Consider the following 23362-nt stretch of genomic DNA (forward strand, 5'->3'; position numbering starts at 1 on the left):
ATTCCAAATCACCAGACTTTACACTTGACCTGGCTTTCAAGCATTAGACAAATACGTATGAAGATTGTCTGTGCTGCATTAGAGATTTCAGTGTATGTAATTAACAGACTTTTTTCATGTTGCTTAGGCAAACAATGAAACTGTCAAATGGTGCAAAAACCTACTGTTTTTAAAATGAACATTGTTGTGCACAATGCAAGACTTCAGGTTGCCAACATTTTTATAAACGTTAGCTACTGACTAATATTAATTAAGGGTTAGGTACTGAAGTGCAGAAAAACACACACACACACACACACACCATTCACTTCATTAAGAAAACCTGTGCATCTGCTCATTTGTGCAGTTATCTAATCCAGAGGTGGACAAAGTACCCAAGTTCATTACTTAAGTCAAAGTACAGATCCCACTGGTTAAATATTACTCTGATACAGGTGAAAGTTGTACAGTCAAATTTTTACTTAAGTACTTGCTTTTAAAATACTTAAGTACTAAAAGTACATTTTCTGTCAATGCATTGTTGTATTATTGCCACAATGCTTACAAAACTGAATGCCTCTGAAGCAACCAACTGGATTTACTGACTAACTTGTAGAACCTGTAGCGCTGAAGCTCCACCTGACATGCTAGCAAACTCTTTTCGTGATTTTATACAGTCTATGGACGTGACCCTAGTGATTACTGATAGACTGTCTCAGTGTCACATGCGAAAAAACCAATCACGTTTTATAAAAGAAAACAAAAAACATCCACTTTCAAAGCTGCTTCAGAGTAACGAGGAACTTGATAGAAATGTAGTGGAGTAAAAAGTACGATATTTGTCTTTCAAATGTAGTGAAGTTAAAGTCATAAGTTTCCAAAAAAATACTCAAGTAAAGTACAGATACTCAAAGTGTACTTTAGTACAGTACTCAAGTAAATGTACTTCATTACTGTCCACCTCTGATCTAATCAGCCAATCTGGTGGCAGCAGCTCAATGCAGACACAGTCAAGTCAATTTTATTGTCAATTCTGCCATATATACAGGACATGTACGGGACTGAAATATCATTTCTTCCAGACCCTCGGTATAAACATAAATGCACAAACAAAACGAGTATAAAAAAAAAAATCTATATGTAATAAAATACAGTTCAAGAAAGGCACACACATACAAAAACCACACAAGCAGAAATAACTTGAATTAGAATTGTTTTTAATGTACTTAATATACTATATTTTCTTTCTTTATTTATTTATTTATTTATTTTGTTTGTTTGTTTGTTTATTCATTTTTAACTTGTAAAGATTTACAATATTTTATAAATTTTAGGATCAATGGCAAAGCTAATAAAATAAAAAATAATAATGGAAATGGTGCAGAAGGCTGAACAGATATGGGAATATCTACCATGTGCAAATAATGTTTCGTTTACAGGTTGAGTCGTGAGCAGATGTTTTAAAATAAAAAAAAAGGTAAAATGGCAAGTGCCTGATTTATTTAACAAGAGTACAGATGAATTGCAGTAACAGTCTGTGTTATTTTGAGGTGGGGGGAGAGAGAGAGAGAGGTCAAGCGCTTCACTTCACTTTCATGTCAAACATCTGGATGAAGAGAAAATGTAATCTCTGTGAATTTAATCCTGGCATGGTTGTTGGTACCAAATGGGCTGGTCTGAGTATTTCATAAACTGCTAATCTCCTAGGAATTTCATACACAACAGTCTCCAGAGTTTATACAGAATGGTGCAAAAAACATTGAAAATAGACAGAAGGATATAGTAACTCAAATAATCACTCTTTACAACTGTGGTGAGCAGAAAAGCATCTCGCCATGCACAGAATATAAAAATTTAAGGGGGATGATCTTCAACATTAAAAGAAATCATCAGGTTCCAATCCTGTCAGCTAAGGACAGGAATCTGAGGCAATGACGGACACAGACCCACCCAAACTGGACAGTTGAAAAGTAGGAAACAAATCACCTGGTCTTTTTCCAGTCTTCAACTGTCCAGTTTCCCTGAGCAAATCTCAAATTACTGGAAAAAAATTTACTTGGGTGTATAACTGTTATTTGCTGCTTTATGCTCCCTTCACTTACAGTGGTGCTTGAAAGTTTGTGAACCCTTTAGAATTTTCTATATTTCTGCATAAATATGACCCAAAATATCATCAGATTTTCACACAAAGTTTTTTCACAAGTCCTAAAGGTAGATAAAGAGAACCCAGTTAAACAAATGAGACAAAAATATTATGCTTGCTCGTTTATTTATTGAGAAAAAGGATCCAATATTACATATCTGTGAGTGGCAAAAGTATGTGAACCTCGAGGATTAGCAGTTAATTTGAAGGTGAAATTAGAGTCAGGTGTTTTCAATCAATGGGATGACAATCAGGTGTGAGTGGGCACCCTGTTTTATTTAAAGAACAGGGATCTATCAAAGTCTGATCTTCACAACACATGCTTGTGGAAGTGTATCATGGCACGAACAAAGGAGATTTCTGAGGACCTTAGAAAAAGCATTGTTGATGCTCATCAGGCTGGAAAAGGTTACAAAACCATCTCTAAAGAGTTTGGACTCCACCAATCCACAGTCAGACAGATTGTGTACAAATGGAGGAAATCCAAGACTGTTGTTACCCTCCCCAGGAGTGGTCGACTAACAAATCACTCCAAGAGCAAGGCGTGTAATAGTTGGCGAGATCACAAACGACCCCAGGGTAACTTCTAAGCAACTGAAGGCCTCTCTCACATTGACTAATGTTAATGTTCATGAGTCCACCATCAGGAAAACACTGAACAATGATGGTGTGCATGGCAGGGTTGCAAGGAGAAAGCCACTGCTCTCCAAAAAGAACATTGCTGCTCATCTGCAGTTTGTTAAAGATCACGTGGACAAGCCAGAAGGCTATTGGAAAAATGTTTTATGGACAGATGAGACCAAAATAGATCTTTTGGTTTAAATGTGTAGCATTATGTTTGGAGAAAGGAAAACACTGCATTCCAGCGGAAGAACCTTATCCCATCTGTGAAACATGGTGGTGGTAGTATCATGGTTTGGGCCTGTTTTGCTGCATCTGGGCCAGGACGGCTTGCCATCATTGATGGAACAATGAATTCTGAATTATACCGGCGAATTCTGAAGGAAAATGTCAGGACATCTGTCCATGAACTGAATCTCAAGAGAAGGTGTGTCATGCAACAAGACAACAACCCTAAGCACACAAGTCGTTCTACCAAAGAATGGTTAAAGAAGAATAAAGTTAATGTTTTGGAATGGCCAAGTCAAAGTCCTGACCTTAATCCAATCAAAATGTTGTGGAAGGACCTGAAGTGAGCAGTTCATGTGAGGAAACCCACCAACATCCCAGAGTTGAAGCTGTTCTGTACGGAGGAATGGGCTAAAATTCCTCCAAGCCGGTGTGCAGGACTGATCAACAGTTACCGGAAACGTTTAGTTGCAGTTATTGCTGCACAAGGGGGTCACACCAGATACTGAAAGAAAAGGTTCACATACTTTTGCCACTCACAGATATGTAATATTGGATCATTTTCCTCAATAAATAAATGACCAAATATAATATTTTTGTCTCATTTGTTTAACTGGGTTCTCTTTATCTACTTTTAGGACTTGTGTGAAAATCTGATGATGTTTTAGGTCATATTTATGCAGAAATATAGAAAATTCTAAAGGGTTCACAAACTTTCAAGCACCACTGTATGTTGCTAAGGGTGGAATTGGAAGTGGTACTGCAGCCAGCCTCTAGATGGGGTCAGAGACATTTTAGCCATCAGTGACAATTGCTGTAATGTCCATCACATGCAGTCACTGACAAGAATAAAACGATACAAGAACAATACATATAGCAAAGTAATAAAACAGTAAAAAAAAAATATTAAATACACTCACCGGCCACTTTAATAGGAACTTGTTCTTGATTCAAAGATTCCTGTTCTTGGCTGGCAGGAGTGGAACCCAATGCGTTCTTCTGCTGTTTCATGCTGAGATTTTTTTCTGCTCACTGTGGTTGTACAGAGTGATTTATACGAGTTACTATATCCTTCTTGGCAGCTTAAACCAATCTGTGGTGGGTTTCCCAAAAGCCTCTTAACGCTAAGAGCATCTCAACTAGGAGAGAGAGTGTGTTCATTATCCTGCTCGCACTACCATTTAACGATGATCTTTGTGCTACGGTGCTTTTGGGAAACTCGGCACTGGCCATTTTCCTCTGACCTCTCATCAACAAGGTGTTTCCACCCACAGAACTGTCGCTCACTCACTCAGTGTTTTTTGTTTTTCGCACCATTCTGTGTAAACTCTACAGACTGTTGTGTGTGAAAACCCCAGGAGATCAGCAGTTTCTGAAATACTCAAACCAGTCCATCTGGCTCAAACCAACACCCATGCCACAGTGAAAGTCACACTTTGAGATCACAATAATTTTTCCCGTCCTGATGTTTGATGTGAACATTAACTGAAGCTCTTGATTTGTATCTGCATGATTTTATACATTGTGCTGCTGTCATGGGATTGGCTGATTAGATAACTGCATCAAACAGCAGGTGGATGGGTGTGTATGAATCATATCAATAATTTCAAATATATGAATAGGGTAGTATCTGAATATTTTTTGTTTTTAGCCTGGATAAAAAAATTGTCAGTGTCTGAATTTTAGTTAGTAGATTGTTCTATCATTTTGTAACAGACGCCCAAACTGCAAGTTTAGTTTAAAAAAAAAAAGTGCATTATATTATTATTTTGACTGAATGATTTATTTCAGGCGGCACGGTGGTGTAGTGGTTAGCGCTGTCGCCTCACAGCAAGAAGGTCCGGGTTTGAGCCCTGTGGCCGGCGAGGGCCTTTCTGTGCGGAGTTTGCATGTTCTCCCCGTGTCCGCGTGGGTTTCCTCCGGGTGCTCCGGTTTCCCCCACAGTCCAAAGACATGCAGGTTAGGTTAACTGGTGACTCTAAATTGACCGTAGGTGTGAATGTGAGTGTGAATGGTTGTGTGTGTCTATGTGTCAGCCCTGTGATGACCTGGCGACTTGTCCAGGGTGTACCCCGCCTTTCGCCCGTAGTCAGCTGGGATAGGCTCCAGCTTGCCTGCGACCCTGTAGAACAGGATAAGCAGCTAGAGATGATGAGATGAGAGGATTTATTTCAAGATATTGTCATTATTCCGATTCAAAATCTTCACAGCAAAATTCCCCCATGTTGAATTAGCATCCAGAGTGTTGATTTAATACTTTCATGGTTCATTTGTACCCAGTTGGACATATATAAACACTACAGGGTGATAGATACTTCAACATCTGGGTGTTAATTCAATACTGAAGATTTTGCTGTGTTGGTATTTTAAGATAGTGAGTCCTTATTTTTGTCTTAATATCTTATTTTAACTTAGTAACACATTATTTTAAGATATGAAGCCATTTTGAGTTATTGTCTCATTATTTTTAGATGCTATGTTAATTTATTTCTTATTATTTTGACATAAATCGTAATTTCTACTTCATATATTATTGTGATTTATTATCTCATTATTTTGACTTCACATTTAACACCTTATATTATCAACATGACTAATTTATCGAATATTAGCTGATAGTAATAACGGTTGCTATTCCTTAAAATTAAATCCATACAGTTCTTTCTGTATCCCTACAGATCTTTCTGGGCCAAACTGCATCGTGTTCAGGTTTTTATCCCCATCGTTCTGTCATTTTAGGTGTTTGGATTTAAAACCTTGACCATATATTGAATTACCAATCATTTAACTATAGATTAATTTATCACAAATTCCCCCTTTCTGCACGTGGCATGCTCCTGAGTACAGCAATTCATGCTTTGTTTTGAGTCCCTGTCCATGTTTTTTCATATTGTCATGTGTTCTTTGGTTTCATGCAGTCCTTGTCACTGCCCCTGTCCTGTTATTGGTTTATCTCTGTGTCATTATTGTGCCCACCTTTTCCCCGTTTAGTTCATGAAGAGTTTGTCTATTTACAATTGTGGTCAGAAGTTTACGTACACTCATCGTGTACATGAATGTCATAGCAATATTGAGCTGCCAAAGCTTCTGGCAGAATTCTAGTTGGACATTCTTGGTAGAGGAGTGGATATGACTACTCTTCTTGGCAAAATTAGTAAAGTACAATTTGTGTGTTTCCTGGTTTGGCATGGACCTGACTTTTAAGCACAGTCCATATATTTTCAATAGGGTTGAGGTGAGGACTTGAGGAAGGCCATTCCAAAAGCTTAATGTAAGCCTGCTTTATCCATTCCACAACCAGAGTTGATGTGTTTGGGGTCATTGACTTGTCGGAACACCCAAATATGTCCAAGTTTCAGCCATCTTGCTGATTGATTGATTGAGGTTATGCTGAAAAATTCTAAGGTAGTCCTCCTCCTTCATTATTCCATCCACTTTTTCACAGTTGCTGAACAATTCTTCAACAAGTGTTCTTGGGGATGAAGAGGAACCCTTGCTTTTACTCCTCCAAACATACCTCTGGTCATGGTGGCCAAATAACTCAATCTTGGTCTTATCTGGCTGTAAGATTTTCCACGAGAAGGCTTTTTCTTTGTCCATGTAGCCAGCTGAAAAGTTTAGTCAAGCTTGAAGTTGTTGATTGTGGAGCAGGAGCTTCTTCTTGGATCGTAGCCTCTCGGTCCATGGTGATTTAAAAAATGCTCGGCTGTAGACAGCGACACTGGTGATCCAGCAGCTTCCAGTTCATGGCAGGCCTGTGCTTTTGTGGTTCCTGACCATCTGAACCAATTTCCTCTCAGCTGAAGGTGACAGTTAGGATCTTCTTCCAGACGTTGGCAAAGTAGTTACATCTCCAAATAACTTGTACTTGTCAAACAAACCTTTGTTACTGATTGCACAGAGAAGCTTCCAGCTGTGGTCAATCATGATCACTAGCAGGAAGTTAAGAGGCCTTGGACTTGGCAAGTTAAAGGAGAACTGAAGTCATTTTTAAACTTGCTTTATTTCTTAACGTGTTATTCAATTACGTTTTCGGTTTTAGTAACCTTTATATCGTGACTCGTATTGGCAACTAATTGCAATTAAATATTATACTTATCGGCCTGTTTGGTTTTTAGCCATGTTGAATTTAGTTCGTTTGGTCCACGGCAGGCGTCGCTTATCCACGCGATCTTCACGAGACTTCGAAACGTGAAGTGTCAGCCAGGTGTCGGTGCCGCCATTTTGAAAACCATTTTCCAAATGAAATATTGCACAAAAACGAGTTTAAATGACGATTACTGCCTACTTTTTCAAACTTTCCTGATCGCTATTAAAACAAACAAAACTTCCGGCTTGATTATATCAGCATTCAAAAGAGGGCGCGCGTGTCTTTTGACAACCCCTGTGTCCAAAATCACTCCCTACTCACTATAGAGGGCACTATATAGTGGCGACGCCATTTTGTAGTGCTGTCCGAAACCTCATTGAGGATTATTTACACCCTATATAGTGCACTCAAAGTATCCCACAATGCATCACGAAAAGTAGCGTACAACCAATGGTCACTAGCCAAGCAATATATCCCATCATGCATTGTGGTCACGCTGAAAGAAATCAAATTAAAAGCATCAAATTTGATTTAATAAAAGGCAGCGGCAAAGAAGAAATTATTCAGCCTTGGTTTTAAAAAAGCTGAAAGATGCAGCTACTTTGTATTGATTAATGTGGGAAATATGCTCAGTATAATATGGATTTATCACAAAAAATGCATGCATGTATTTATTATTTTGAAAACCCACCAGCCGACTGATCTGGCAAGTTTTAATTGTGTGACAGTAATGACATAAATACCAGCGCGACGGACTAGTGTCCAAAAGCTTTTTTTTTTTCCATTTTACCAATGAGCTCACTATATAGTCCTCTATATAGTAATTCCCTATATAAGGAGTAGTGAGGAGTGAACAAGTGAGCGATTTCGGACACAGGGAACATTGGCAGATGTTGGTCGCTTTGAGTTCCGCTGTAAGTTTTACTTCCGTCCTACGATGTCTCGCACAGGTCTCAACGAATCTCGTTTATGGCCATTGCTTTGACATATGGACTGATATATCACATAGCATATTTCAAACACTCATAACTTGCTATAGCAGTGACAAAATAGCTGTCAGAAATGCATTCCTGTATTTAATAAAATGAGAAATAGAATTTCGATAATAAAAAATTTGCCTTCAGTTCTCCTTTAAAAGACATTTTGGGACTTTCAACACCACTGAATTAATAAGTAGCTGTGCATGTGCAGTATACAGTATTTTTGACTCTATGTATAATTTTGACCTTGTGTTGACTTCAGAAAACCCACAGTAATTAAAACTTGTGCACCAAATTCTTTTTTTTTTTTTTTTTTTAAATTTATGAAAGATGTATGTTGTACAATTATTCTACAATAGAGAAAGAACAGTTCAAAGAAATCAATGACAGCAATCATGTCCACGATCATCTGCTTCCTTCGGCTGCTCCTGTCAGGGGTCACCACAGCAGATCATCATAATCTGCATATTTGATTTGGCATAAGTTTTTACACCTTCCTGATACAGCCCTCCCCAATCTATCCAGGCTTAGGACTATGCACTGGCTTGTGTAACCTCAGTGGCTGGGTATTTAACCAAATCTGCATGTCTTTGGATTGTGATGGAAACCCACACAGACACGGTGAGAACATGCACACTCCACACAGGAAGGCCCCTGCTGGCCATGAGGCTCGAACCTGGAACTTTCTTGCTGTGAGGCAACAGCACTAACCACTATGCCACCGTGCTGCCCAATTCATGTCCGTGATGAGTGTATGTAAACCTCTGAGCACAACTGTATACTCTTCAATGTCTTTGTTTCATAGTAAAGACTCGTCATTATATACATGCGTTCCTAAGCTTGTGATCTTCATACATATAGATGCGTTCCTAAGCTTGTGATCTTCATACATATAGATGCGTTCCTAAGCTTGTGGTTTCTGCATCTCCTGTTTCCTAGTTATTTCCTGGTTTTGATTTTTACTCATTTTTGCATCTCCGATTATAAATTACTCTGGTTTTTTTGTTGTCTGCTTGTGATCTAACCCCTGCTATGGACTTTGACGATGATTTATGGATCGCTCTTAATAGACAGCATGCTTACATCCTGCCTCTCATCACCACATGTTACAGTATTAATTCCACTGAAGCACTGAAGTCTGGCTTACTTACTATCTGAGTAAAAAACATGCAGAATAATTTAGTATTGTTTTCATTATTAAGTTTAAACAAGGGCGGCACGGTGGTGTAGTGGTTAGCGCTGTCGCCTCACAGCAAGAAGGTCCGGATTCGAGCCCCGTGGCCGGCGAGGGCCTTTCTGTGCGGAGTTTGCATGTTCTCCCCGTGTCCGCGTGGGTTTCCTCCGGGTGCTCCGGTTTCCCCCACAGTCCAAAGACATGCAGGTTAGGTTAACTGGTGACTCTAAATTGACCGTAGGTGTGAATGTGAGTGTGAATGGTTGTCTGTGTCTATGTGTCAGCCCTGTGATGACCTGGCAACTTGTCCAGGGTGTACCCCGCCTTTCGCCCGTAGTCAGCTGGGATAGGCTCCAGCTTGCCTGCGACCCTGTAGAACAGGATAAAGCGGCTAGAGATGATGAGATGAGATGAAGTTTAAACAATGACATATTAAGTCAGAGAAATGGCGTTTTTATTTTCACAATTTCAGGGCTTGCATATTTTGGGGCTCTGTAAGAAAATGTCTAACATTGCTTGAGAGTTGTTTCCACCTCACTAAAAATTTCAGTCTTGACGTAGTCTTGCTGCTTTGAGAGAGAGAGAGAGAGAGAGAGTGTGTGTGTGTTCCATATAATATACTCGCATATTTTCCCTGCTATGACAAAATGTCACCCTGCTGTGACTCATACCCAGGAAATGTGCAACACTTTTTGGTGTTATTTACATGCCCCAGAGCCCTTTTGCAGTTATTTGATGTAGACAGCAAAATTATGGAGTGATGAAGGAACAAAGGTTACTGAAATAATTTGGTTCTCTTTTGGGTCTCAGCACCCACTGTGCCAACCCTAGGGGCCAGTAAACCTGCCAGTGTTTTTGAAAAGTGCAATGTTTCATTTGGAAGGAAAAAGTCAAGGTGTTTCTCAGTATGTCAGTCGATACTTGTTCTTTTTCTGGACTTGCTTTTGCACTCACCAAGTTCAGTGAAGTACCACAAGCATTCTTGATACTCCAGCAAAGCAATGACTGACATGACGAGTCCATGCTATGCATGTTTTCAGTTCTAATTTTAACTGCATGGTCCTTTATTTATACCAGAAATTTTGTTGTACACTGATCAAATATTTGGTCCAAGCAACACCTCACTGACTTTTATTCTTTTTCTAATTTGACAGTTATTCCATGAAATTGAGTCGTACATGACCTTATAAGCCATGTACGATGAGATTGAGTGGAATAACTGTTGTATTCTATCCACATTCACTGGATATTGAGAAACGGAGCATTTTTATTTTTTGCAAATTTGATAACTTTATACAAAACGTCCAACAAAATAATTTCCACTTCGAATGTAAACAAACCAGCAAAATGACCGTAGCAATTTGATGATGGTTTATTTCGAACATGTAAACAAACGATGAATAAATAAGCAGAAAACAAGAAAAGCAAAACAGCATTTGCAATAAGAACACGTAAAAAGCCACTAAATTAGAAAATAAACCATAAATAATATAGGTAATAATAATATATCAAAACAAAAGAAAACAAAACAAAAATACAAACAAGGACGTACTAAGCAGTTTTGAGTTTACATGTCTGAAAAGGAGTGGGCTGAAGTAAAAACTTATTTAATCCCACCCCTCTTCTTTAGTCAATATAAATTGATTATCTAGCTTCCTTTTTATTTATATATATATATATATATATATATATATATATATATATATATATATATATATAACTATTCAGATATCAATTCTCTTTGACTATGTCATATAATTAATTATATATGTCTATCCATATGTCTACACAAGTTTACTACTAATACCACGCTCACAATGGAGAAGAACAAGATAAAAACAAAACAAATAGACGATGACTCAAAAAAGAACAAAATTTAAAAATATACAGTAAACAGCCAGTTATGATTAATCCCCTTCATCCTTACACCTTGTGAAAATAAAATTTTTATACATCTTTTTAAACTGCTTCATGTCTGGACATCCCTTGAGCTCTTCATTTAAACTGTTCCACCGCTTCACCCCACAAACAGAAATGCAAAAACTTTTCTTGGTTGTGCACACCCTATCATTTTTTAATTTAAATAAACCCCTTAAATTATAACTCCCTTCTCTTTCAGTGAACAGTTTTTGAATATTATGTGGTAGTTGATTATTGTTTGCTTTGAATAATATTTGTGCCATTTGATAGTCCACCAGATCTGCAAATTTCAGTATTTTTGACTGTAAGACTAATATATTTGTATGATCCCAATAACCAGCTTTGTGTATAATCCTTATTGCTCTTTTTTGGAGAATGAATAATGAATGTATTGTATTTTTGTAATTATTGCCCCATACCTCTGCACAGTAACTTAAATAAGGTGAAACCAGGGAAATTTGTGACAAATGCTATTATCTCATCTCATCTCATTATCTCTAGCTGCTTTATCCTGTTCTACAGGGTCGCAGGCAAGCTGGAGCCTATCCCAGCTGACTACGGGCGAAAGGCGGGGTACACCCTGGACAAGTCACCAGGTCATCACAGGGCTAACACATAGACAACCATTCACACTCACGGTCAATTTAGAGTCACCAGTTAACCTAACCTGCATGTCTTTGGACTGTGGGGGAAACCGGAGCACCCGGAGGAAACCCACGCAGACACGGGGAGAACATGCAAACTCCACACAGAAAGGCCCTCGCCGGCCACGGGGCTCGAACCTGGACCTTCTTGCTGTGAGGCAACAGCGTTAACCACTACACCACCATGCCGCCCCTAATAATAGTAGTAATAATAATAATAATAATAATAATTCTTGAAAAAAAGATACCATCAAATACTTTCATTCCATTTTTTGTTGCTTTTTTTTGTATTTTTGGGGGGTTTTGTTTTCAAGTAGAGCTTTTATTTCATCCTCGGTTGGTTCAGCAACATGCTCTGCCATTTTGTTTTTCTCTACTCACGGTATATGAGCTGATAGCCTCGTAGTAGAGTAGCCGATCAGAGCGTGCGATTGCACATATCCAGTGAATGTGGACAGAATAAATTAAGTTAGCTAGTTATAAACAGGTTGCAGCAACTTGCTGTGGTTATTTAGCTAACTAACCAAGTTAGCATTAAGCTCTTGCAACAGAAGTGCCAAAGTAAATACAGAGAAGCACAGAGATCTCATACTCTGTTCTAGTGTCCTGGTGAGTTTGTTCTTACAAGGTAACTTTCAATCATATGCAGTCATTGACGATACCCATAATCCTTTTTCTCTTCTATTAATCTCTGAACATCCAGGCACACTGCACTGTTTCCTTCATTGTAGATAGCGTTCTTAGTAAATCTGCCAAGCGCCTACAGCCTCAGGCAAAACCGGGTCTCTGTGACACTGGCACAAAATTTACTGCTTGCTAACTTTAAGAGAAAGATGACAACAGATGGAGGAAGAAAGATTATTAGAGTGCATGGTCCTGTTCCTTGAACAAGCAAGAGTGGAAGGTAGAAGGACGAATAGATGGATGATGAATGTGTGGCTTAAAATAGCAGGATGGATGGATGGAGCGAGTGATGCTGTTTCATCTCCTCAGGCTGAGGCTGCCGGTTGGCTATCATGGCCGAGCTTCATCTGTGGTCATCTCAGGAACTCCAATCAGAAGACCTCAAGGCCAGATGAGGCCAGATGCAGGTAATTACACGTGTGTGTGTGTGTGTGCACGCGCGCACTGCCAGGATATCTTTTACTATTTTAATCATAATATTCAAAGAATTTGTCAATACAGTGGGACCACCATATCCACTAACTCGGCAACCATGGTTTTATTTATCCATGGTTTACGCCAGGCTGAAAATATTAAACAGAAGCATAAGACTCCTGTTAGAGAGAGAGAGAGAGCATCCACATAACAATATACTATAATAAAAGTTATAATTGTTTAATTGTATTTTTAATTCCTTTTTTTGATGTGTATAATTTCTAAATTAAACTTTATCATAGGTATGGATGTACATAAGATTTAAATATGGTTCTCTACTATCTGCGGTTTCGTATCCCCTGCAGATACAGCAGTCCCAGTGTACTATAAAATTCCAGAAAGGTCCGAGTCCTCTCCAGAGATCTGGGTGATTTCGTTGCTTTCGCTCTGTCGTTTTAACAAAAGGCTTCAAACATCTCAGTCATCTGAAATCGGTCCACACAACCAACCTGATCTTTTCTCATGAACTTAAAGAGAATCACAAAGTGTATCACAGTATAAAATACTTGCAATAAAGCATTTCATCCTGGCCTAACACACGCTCGTTCACTTTGAAATATTAGGAGTGATTTTCAGGTTCCTAAATAAATCTTATTAATAATCATCACAAACCGTTGTCTTGTAGTTTATATTTTGGTAAAGGAACCAATGCAGTAATGGTATTTTAATGTAATAACATGTCACAGTCAGGGATGGAGTAGTATAGGCTGAATAAACCATAAATGTTTGGGTAAACATACAAAACAAAACCTGTTTCTTTATCATTATCCCCCGCTGGCTGAAAGGCCCGAAGGGGGATTATGTCTTGGCGATGTCCATCCGTCTGTCTGTCCGTCCATCCCGGGAAGGGTACCCACCTTCTGAAATCAACTCCTCTCTCAATTTTTGGAGGAATTTCACAAAACTTGACAGGATTCTTTGTTACATGTTGGTAATACGCATATTGCAATTTCAATTCGGTCGAATTTTTTCCAGAGTTAAGGCCCATGATTACCAAACTTGTACTTTGACAATTTCATGAGAGTGTATTACGCATTTTTGCATAGATATAGTTGCCAGCGGGGGATATTGTGCTCTCAGCGCACTCTTGTTCTTTATCCAATAACATACCACAAATAGTCTGTATCTTAAATAAATAAGTAAAACACATTTCGCCTACAGTACCAGTCAAAAGTTTGGACACCCTTACTCATTCATAGCTTTTTTTTTTTCTGTATTTTGACTATTTTCTACATTGTAGAACAATACTGAAGACATCAATACTATGAAATAACACATGGAGCATATATGAATTATGTGGTAAACAAAACAGTGTTAAATAAGTTTCATACTTTAGATTCTTCAAAGTCGCCAGCATTTATGTTGGTGATGCTTTGCACACTATTGGTATTATCTTAACCAGCTTCATGAGGTAGTCACCTGGAATGCTTTTCAATTAACAGGTATGCCTCGTCAATAGTTAATTAGTGCAATTTCTTGCTTTCTTAATGCTGTTTGAGATTAAATAGTAAATAATAAAAATACAGTAAATAGCCCTATACCGCAATTGTAGTAATCCATATTATCATATGACCCGTACGGACCCGCGCGCACGCTCTTAATAAAACCATTGGGAAAAGTCGCATGACTGGGTAGATACGGATTTTTTTAATCCGGTCCGGAAAAAGGCGTATGCCGCCCCAGACCTGTTCCCTCGCTTCTGCTGTTTTCATTTTGCTCTGAATTGTTACTGTGAAAAATGAGTGACACAGCTGAGCACAGTGAAAGTGAATTTTATTATCCAGATGATTTATCAGGCACAGACTTGATGACTCGACTGCCGACTCGACTCTATTTTGTTTTCAAATCAGCATTCTTTTGTGTAGAATTAACAGGCTTGCACTGATGTCTCCATGACCTGACTCAAGTTTGAACTGACTTTTACTAATGATGTTATCTTAAAATCGTTTTCATTTCGAGAGAACGGTAAAGTCAGTTGTATTTTATAGAATTCGAACTGTTATTTCAAACTTGTGCAAAGGTGATTCAGCATATAAATGGCTTGCTGTCAATCAAATAAAAATTGATTGGTTCATTTTTCGCACACCGTTGTTCATTGTTTTCCACTGTGCATGTTAGTTTAAAAAAGGTCATACGATAAAATGCTTACTGACTGACTTGGGTTGGGCTGGATGGGAAAATATTTGGCTCGAGGTCATGCCGTACGGGCCAAGCACAGCGAGGGCTATACAAATGACCAAGAGCCAAATATTTTCCCATCCGGCCCCTTCACTCAGTCAATAAGCACATATTATGTCAAGAACCGCTCAACTAAGTAAAGAGAAATGACCTCCATCATTACTTTAAGACATGAAGTGTCTTTTAATGAATAAAAATAAAGAAAAAACATTGAATTAGAAGATGTGTCCAAACTTTTGACTGATACTGTATGTAAAAAGTTACCTAAACAGCACTTGCATGTGTTTGCCAGTTGTTTTGGTCAGTTGAGACCCAGTCACTTGATAAAGTGGCTCTTAAACAACCTTATATTATTACGAAGATGTACTTGCCAATCATCTGGATAAAATGAGGTGCTAAAGAATAAAGGTGACTGTAGTAATGATATAAGGTTGTGATTCTTGTATCTGATGTTAGCTTCTCAGATGCAGCACAGTCAGGCAGCAGCCACATCAATAGGCTTTAATTGCAATGACTGCAGTCGTGAGACACTGACTCATCGCAAGAATCTAAAGGAAATTTGCTCAGAGCACTTACATCTGAGGGTATTTTACTCATTACATACCATGATGCTTGCCTTTGATCAGCTTTTATTCATTGTGATCCATTGTGCTGACCATTAGAGGAGTCCTGACACTTCAGGACCGAGCGCCGAGTCCCAGAGAGGAACATTAATGTCCAGGAGATTTTCTGTCTTCTCAACCAAGATAATGTAAATGGTAGAAATGTTGTCATTTTTGTCATTTTTTTCCCTTCTCTTTCTATTTTTCTTGTCTGTTTTTCAGCCAAGCCTCCTGTGTTTGGGCCATCAAAGCAACTGGACATTGAGCTGGAAATGGTAAGAGTGCTTTTGTGTCAGCGATTGAGACTTTGACTTGGGTACTTCATTAAAAATACTTGTCTCGGGGGCGTCGTGGCTCAGGTGGATAAGGCGCCATACCATAAATCTGGAGACCCGGGTTCGATTCCGGCCTGAGGTCATTTCCCGATCCCTCCCCGTCTCTCTCTCCCGCTCGTTTCCTGTCTCTACACTGTCCTGTCCAATAATAAAGGTGAATAAAGCCCAAAAAAAATCTTACAAAAAAATACTTGTCTCGGTGGCTGTCAGAATGATGCTCTTAGACTGGGGCAGATCTAATGTTGTGTAAAACTTTTAACACCATTACAACTATAATTAAAAAGACAACACATCAATGATTTTTAATGTAACAATAATCAGGATTTGAATGGAAGCTGAAAGGGCTTCCTTCTATAAAGTCAATTGTTTAAGATTTCATGCCATTACAGTTACAATCTTTAGGTACTTTTAATATGAAATGCTTCATTTTAATGAATAGAATAGGCATTTCGACACAAGTAATTTCTATTATGATAATAATTGTTGCTGATAAATAAGCGCCAGTGATTTTGCTAAGTTCATATCGTTCAGTTTAAAGAAAGAAAAATCGACAATCCTCTGCTTTTTGTAATGCTTGGCATGTTGTATAAGAAATATGACTGGGTATGTGGTTATAGGGAAATAATCAACCTTGTAGTTGATTATTTTCCAATAACCACATGCCCCATGATTTATAGCGCAGTACTTTGCTAACAGTTAACTTTTTGATTTATTAAAGATTGTCATATTTTTCCTACATTTGTAGTCGCATTTAATTTTGCGGAATGTCTGCAAAACAAATAGTCACTCGTACTGTAACAGCTATAAACAGTCATTCTCTCTCCAGCCTCTCTTTTCTTGATGTCATAAAGCTCTTCAAGCTAATAAGATGAAAAAAATGCAGCTCGATAAACAACTAAGAAACTGAGAACAGAGAGCAAAGCCATCCTTCCTGATGACATTCCCCACAGCTGAAAATGTAATTGATCAGCTTTATGTCAAAACACTTTCTGACTAAAGCCTTCTTTCATAAATATTAAATAAACTTATCCTTCCAGAAAGCTTCACTGGGGCAATCAGTATACATGTTTCATTGTTGAATATTGCTAATTAAAAAAAAAAACTTTGTTATAAGGCTTAGAATACACTGTGTGCACAATTATTAGGCAAGTGAGTACTGTGACCCTACCATTATTTCTATGCATATTTTCCAACCCCAAGCTATATACACTTGAATGCTAATTAGATTTAAGCATTCTAAGATGATATTTGTGTAATGAGGGAGGGTATGACCTAAAGTCATTAACACCCTATATTAAGGTGTGCATAACTATTAGGCAGCTTCTTTATCTCAGGCAAAATGGGCCAAAAAAGAGATTTAACAGACACTGAAAAGATGAAAAATTGTAAAATGCCTATTAGAGGGATGCAGCACTCGTGAAATCGCCAAACTATCGAAACGTGACCACAGAACAATCAAATGTTTTGTTGCAAATAGTCAACAGGGTCGCAAAAATCATGTGGAAAAGAAAAGACGCAAATTAACCACAAAAGACTTGGAAAGGATTAAACATGAAGCTACCAGGAACCCATTATCCTCCAGTGCCACCATATTCCAGAACTGCAACCTACCTGGAGTGTCCAGAAGGACAAGGTGTTCGGTGCTCAGAGACATGGAAGGCTGAAACACGACCACCACTAAACAAGACTCACAAGTTGAAACGTCAAGATTGGGCTAAGAAATATCAGAAGACCGATTTCTCAAAGGTTTTATGGATGGATGAAATGAGAGTGACTCTTGATGGACCAGATGGATGGGCCCGTGGCTGGATAACTAATAGACACGCAGGACCACGTCGACTCAGACGCCAGCAAGGTGGAGGAGGGGTACTGGTATGTGCTGCTATTATTAAGGATGAGCTAGTCGGACCATTTTGGGTTGAAGATGGACTTAAAATCAACTCCCAAACCTACAGCCAGTTTCTAGAAGATACATTCTTCAAACAGTGGTACAGGAAGAAGTCTGCATCATTCAAGAAGGCCATGATTTTTATGCAGGACAACGCACTATCACATGCATCCAAGTACTCCACTGCTTGGTGAGCCAGCAAAGGCCTTAAAGATGAGAGTAATGACATGGCCCCCTTCCTCACCTGACTTAAACCCAACTGAGAACTTGTGGGCTCTTCTTAAACATGATATTTACAGTGAGGGAAGACAATACACCACTCGGAACAGCATTTGGGAGGCCGCGGTTGCTGCTGCACAAAAAGTTGATCGTCAACAAATCAAAAAACTAACAGACTCCATGGATGGAAGGCTCATGGCAGTTACTGAAAAGAAGGGTGGATATATTGGTCACTGAATATTTTTGAAATGCCAAAAGTGTTTATTTCTTAATTTTGAGTTGTTTATTTGTTACACTTATTCTAAAAATTAAAATAAGTGAGATGGGAAAATTTTAGCTTTTCATTTAGTTGCATAATTCTGCACACTAAATATTGCCTAATAATTATATATTCCCCTGAGAAAGCCTGAACTCCCTTTTCCTTTGTTAAACGTTCGGGTTTTAGGTTTATTAACAATTTGGATTGACTGAGAGCACTGTATTTGTTCAACAATAAAAATTAATCCTCAGGAATACAACTTGCCTAATAATTGTGCACACAGTGTATATGAAGCTTTGCCATACAAGTTCCCATGAGTGAGTTGTTACTATAGAAACTGTAATATATTATAATAGATTTATTAAGGTAAAATTACATGCATGCAGGACAATACTAATGTACAATTGAACTTAATGACATGAAACTAAAACCAAGGATAGCACAACAAAGTGTAAAACACTTATTTCCATTGTGGTCCGAAGAAAAGCTTCAGGAATGCATTAATATACCTGTTATTTGACCCACAGCCAGGATTACAATCGGAGCCTTCCTGTTCAGAAAATTAATCAACACCTTCCGACCAATCATGTTCAAGATTGGTATAAAAGGGAGATAATATACAGTTAAATAGTAGACTTTTCTTAATTTTGTTCAGTCTTTTAAAATATGAGGATACGCCATTGGTCATTTCCAATACTATCAAATTTTGTGCAATGTACTTAAACATAACCAGACATAATACTGATATCAGACTGTCTGGTCACTGTGTGTGTGTGTGTGTGTGTGTGTGTGTGTGTGTGTGTGTGTGTGTGTGTGTTTTGTAGGCTTTCTTTGTGGGTCCCGGGAACAGACTAGGAGAGCCGATTCCCATAGAGAAAGCACATGAACACATCTTTGGTATGGTGCTGATGAACGACTGGAGTGGTGAGTATCATTTTCCTCCCTCTTCCTTATCATGAAGACATGGCCAGGTTAGTAGGTCCACCTACCCTGTAGATACCTGTTAGTAATATCTGGTCAGTCATGGCCCTGAAATCCCTTTCCATTAAAGTGTAACATTAGATTAGTAAAAGATGGGCTACAATCAAACATTGTATACATATACAGTGACCTACGTTCTAGCTTTACCTGGTTAAATGACTAATAAATGTAGCTACAAGGTAGTATATGCCTTGCATCCTAGAGAGCTCAGAGGAGAATGCTCAGACTGGTTCAGGTAGACAGGAAGGCTACATTAAGTTGAATAACCACTCTTTAAAGTGGGCCAATTTCATGTTTTTTTAATATGAAAGTATGTCCCTTTACACACTCATCCAGAAGGGTAATTTTGCACAAGGCCATCTGTCTACAGCAGAAAAAAATAAAATAACAAAAGGCGTCTGGAAAAATCCCAAGGGAGTCTGGAGCCAGAATCGTGACGACATCTGCGGAAGCGCCAGCAGGCTGTGCGAGCTTTGCACGGTTTCAGTGCATAGCCTGTGTAGACCAAGCGCTCCCATTTCTCTCTCATTGTCCGGTCTTTTGGAAAATGATGAGTACTAATCTCATCAAGATTGGTGTTGCTACACCCTCCTACGATACATCTGTTAACCATTTTAATAATTACGCGATAACGTTGAAGAAATTTGCAGAAAACCACCAGGTCGTTTTCTCATAAACAAACCAGCACTGACGTAGGATTCAGAAGGAGGCGTCCCGCAGATGATGTCATGAAAATCAATGTTTCCCGGGAAATTCAAATGCCAAGTTTTTTCAGAGGTGGACCAATTCACCTCAAATGGCTTGATTTCAACTGAATTTTTCTGGTATTGCGCAAGGTAAAAAAAAAATTGCAGAGAATGCAGAATGTTACAGATATTTCAAGTCAAGTCAAGTTTATTTGTATAGCGCTTTTAACAATAAACATTGTCGCAAAGCGGCTTTACAGAATTTTAACGACTTAAAACATGAGCTAATTTTATCCCTAATCTATCCCCAATGAGCAAGCCTGTGGCGACGGTGGCAAGGAAAAACTCCCTCAGACGACATGAGGAAGAAACCTCGAGAGGAACCAGACTCAAAAGGGAACCCATCCTCATTTGGGCGTTATATTTGACAAAGTTTAATATAAAATAGGAGAAGTACATTGATCTTGCTCCTGAATTTACCCGTGATATGCACTTTAACCTACTCTTTACATGGTGAGCAGAAAAGCAGGAGTGGAACCTGAGATGGTATACAGGTGCTCCTATTAAAGTGGCCAGTGAGTGTATACACTGTGTAGAAGTGTAATGTACATATAATGAAAGTTTATTCATGCCAGAGTGATATTTTATTAATTTTATTTTTTTACCTTTATCAACCCTGTTGTCTTCAGGTGAACCACACAGAAGGGGAAACTGAATGTCGCCTCATGTTCATGTCTGAAATATAGACACAACTTCCTTCTCTTATGAAAGTTTAGAGAGGCCATCTGAGACGGCACTGACATGGGCTTGATTTAGTGCTGTTTCCCGGTCAGGGCAAAATGGCCATCTAGAGTAAACACTGCTATCAATTTTCTTTATTATTCTGTCACACCGCTGGTCGACGACGCTACCTTCCACAGCATGCTGCGACCCATATTGCTTTTTTATGAGACCTACACTGGGTTCTGTGGAGCATCGCATTCCTGATTGCTTGGCTTCTGTCCATAGCAGATTTGGATAATGTTGAGTTCAAATATTCACACAATGTTAGTTCATCTTGATGTGTGGAAGCTTATTCTCATCTCATCTCATTATCTCTAGCCGCTTTATCCTGTTCTACAGGGTCGCAGGCAAGCTGGAGCCTATCCCAGCTGACTACGGGCGAAAGGCGGGGTACACCCTGGACAAGTCACCAGATCATCACAGGGCTGACACATAGACACACACAACCATTCACACCTACGGTCAATTTAGAGTCACCAGTTAACCTAACCTGCATGTCTTTGGACTGTGGGGGAAACCGGAGCACCCGGAGGAAACCCACGCAGACACGGGGAGAACATGCAAACTCCGCACAGAAAGGCCCTCGCCGGCCACGGGGCTCGACCCCAGACCTTCTTGCTGTGAGGCGACAGCGCTAACCACTACACCACCGTGCCGCCCCTGGAAGCTTATTCTTATGATAAATTTATTTTGAAGGTTACTTACAATCTTGCTTCATTAGTTACCCCACATTTCCTGCTTTATCTGAACCAATTCATCTCATTCCCGTATAAGGCCAACATTCAATACTAGTGGTCCAAGAGTTTTCTCGGACTTTTATCAGGACCAGCTTCTTCTTTGTCTTCCCATATGGAAAAGAAATAGAAGAAACTTATTAAAAAAAATATAACTTTCCATCACCTTCATTTTATGTTTCATGTATTGTGCATCATATAAGGAATATGATTTACTCCTGAAAGTGGCCACTTTGCATTACTGTCATATATTGTTCTGATAAATACGCAAATCATACAAGTTTCATTTTGTTCAAATTTACTAAGGATCTTATATCTGGTTTCACTGTTGTATGCTTTACATACAAGTTTCAGACAAAGAACATACAAATTTTATAAGATTTATCTACATCTTTTCCATATGGGTTCATTCAAGTGTTCCAGAACATTCAGTGTTTAAAGACGACAAGACTGTCAGTTTTGCATTTTGTAACAGAAGTAAAGAGTCCTTTGAAGTTTTCTGACACAGGAAAGTCTTCAGGACGAAGGGCTTTGCAGTTTCTCGGTAGCAAGACAAGCTTCTTTTTTTTGTCTTATTAACTTCAAAAGAGGGGAAAAAAGAGGCTGGTGAGGATGTGATTCTTTATAGCTTTGATATTTTGAGTGACAATAGGAATGAACTTGTTTCATGAGGGACAGTGGCACGGTGGTGTAGTGGTTAGCGCTGTCGTCTCACAGCAAGAAGGTTCTGGGTTCCAGCCCAGTGTCCGACGGGGGCCTTTCTGTGTGGAGTTTGCATGTTCTCCCCGTGTCCGCGTGGGTTTCCTCCGGGTGCTCCGGTTTCCCCCACAGTCCAAAGACATGCAGGTTAGGCTAATTGGTGGCTCTAAATTGACCGTAGGTGTGAATGTGAGTGTGAATGAATTCAGTGGACACTCTGGACTCTTGCAGTGGTGCTTTTGTGGCTGGGGACTGCAGTTGACTTGCTGACTTTGGGACTGCGGTTGTCGTGAACGGTTTTGCGCTCGGGTTTCTGTCGGTGGTGGGGGGTTTATAGCAACAACGAAGCTGACTTTATGCTAAGACTGTTAATGTTATAGTCATGTTGTCTGTTGTTGCCCGGATGGGGATGGGTTCCCTATTCTAGTTAATCGGCTTGCATGGCCTGAATCCCTTTTCCGTAAACATTGTTGGAATATTTGTTGTTGACACAGCATCGGGTTTGATTCTAACGCAACCTGCATAGCCCAAGAGCTCGGCCTGTAGATTCCTTTTAAAGCAATCGGGTCCTGGCAAACAACAGCATTTCTACTAAAGCAGAGTGTTTCTAAAGTGTGACCTGTTCCCAAGTTCTGTAGCCAACGTTTAGCAAGTCGTTTACATTACTCAGTTGTCAGCAATGGAGCACAGAAAGAAAAAAAACGCTTTCCTGGTGCCCTGTGTCTGGTCGGAGTTTTATCGCACCGCTCCTGTGAAGGACGGCCCCATGAAGACAGTTGAGGTTTATACCTGGAGGATGCTCTGGACTCTTACAGTAATGCTTTTATGGCTGAGGACTACAGTTGTCTTGCTAACTTTAGGACTGCAGCTATCATGAACAGTTTTGCACTCAAGTTTCCATCAATGAAGAGTTATAACATCAACGAAGCTGTCTTCATGTTAAAACTGTTAATATTCTAGTCAGGCTGTCTGTTGTTGCCCAAATGAGGATGGGTTCCCTTTTGAGTCTGGTTCCTCTCGAGGTTTCTTCATGTCGTCTGAGGGAGTTTTTCCTTGCCACC

General features: G+C 39.2%; 1 protein-coding gene across 3 annotated transcripts in view; it reads left to right on the forward strand.

Annotated features, from left to right (window-relative positions):
* fah (fumarylacetoacetate hydrolase (fumarylacetoacetase)) overlaps positions 1 to 23362 on the forward strand; it is a 105591-nt gene that overhangs the window by 57455 nt on the left and 24774 nt on the right. For all 3 annotated transcript variants that reach the window (XM_060941108.1, XM_060941107.1, XM_060941109.1), the window contains 3 exons: positions 12773 to 12870; positions 15940 to 15992; positions 19243 to 19342. In XM_060941108.1, the coding sequence (XP_060797091.1) occupies positions 12773 to 12870; positions 15940 to 15992; positions 19243 to 19342 (251 nt within the window). The remainder of the gene's footprint in view (positions 1 to 12772; positions 12871 to 15939; positions 15993 to 19242; positions 19343 to 23362) is intronic.

The sequence above is a fragment of the Neoarius graeffei genome, chromosome 15 (genome assembly GCF_027579695.1).
Source record: "Neoarius graeffei isolate fNeoGra1 chromosome 15, fNeoGra1.pri, whole genome shotgun sequence".
Classification (NCBI taxonomy): domain Eukaryota; kingdom Metazoa; phylum Chordata; class Actinopteri; order Siluriformes; family Ariidae; genus Neoarius; species Neoarius graeffei.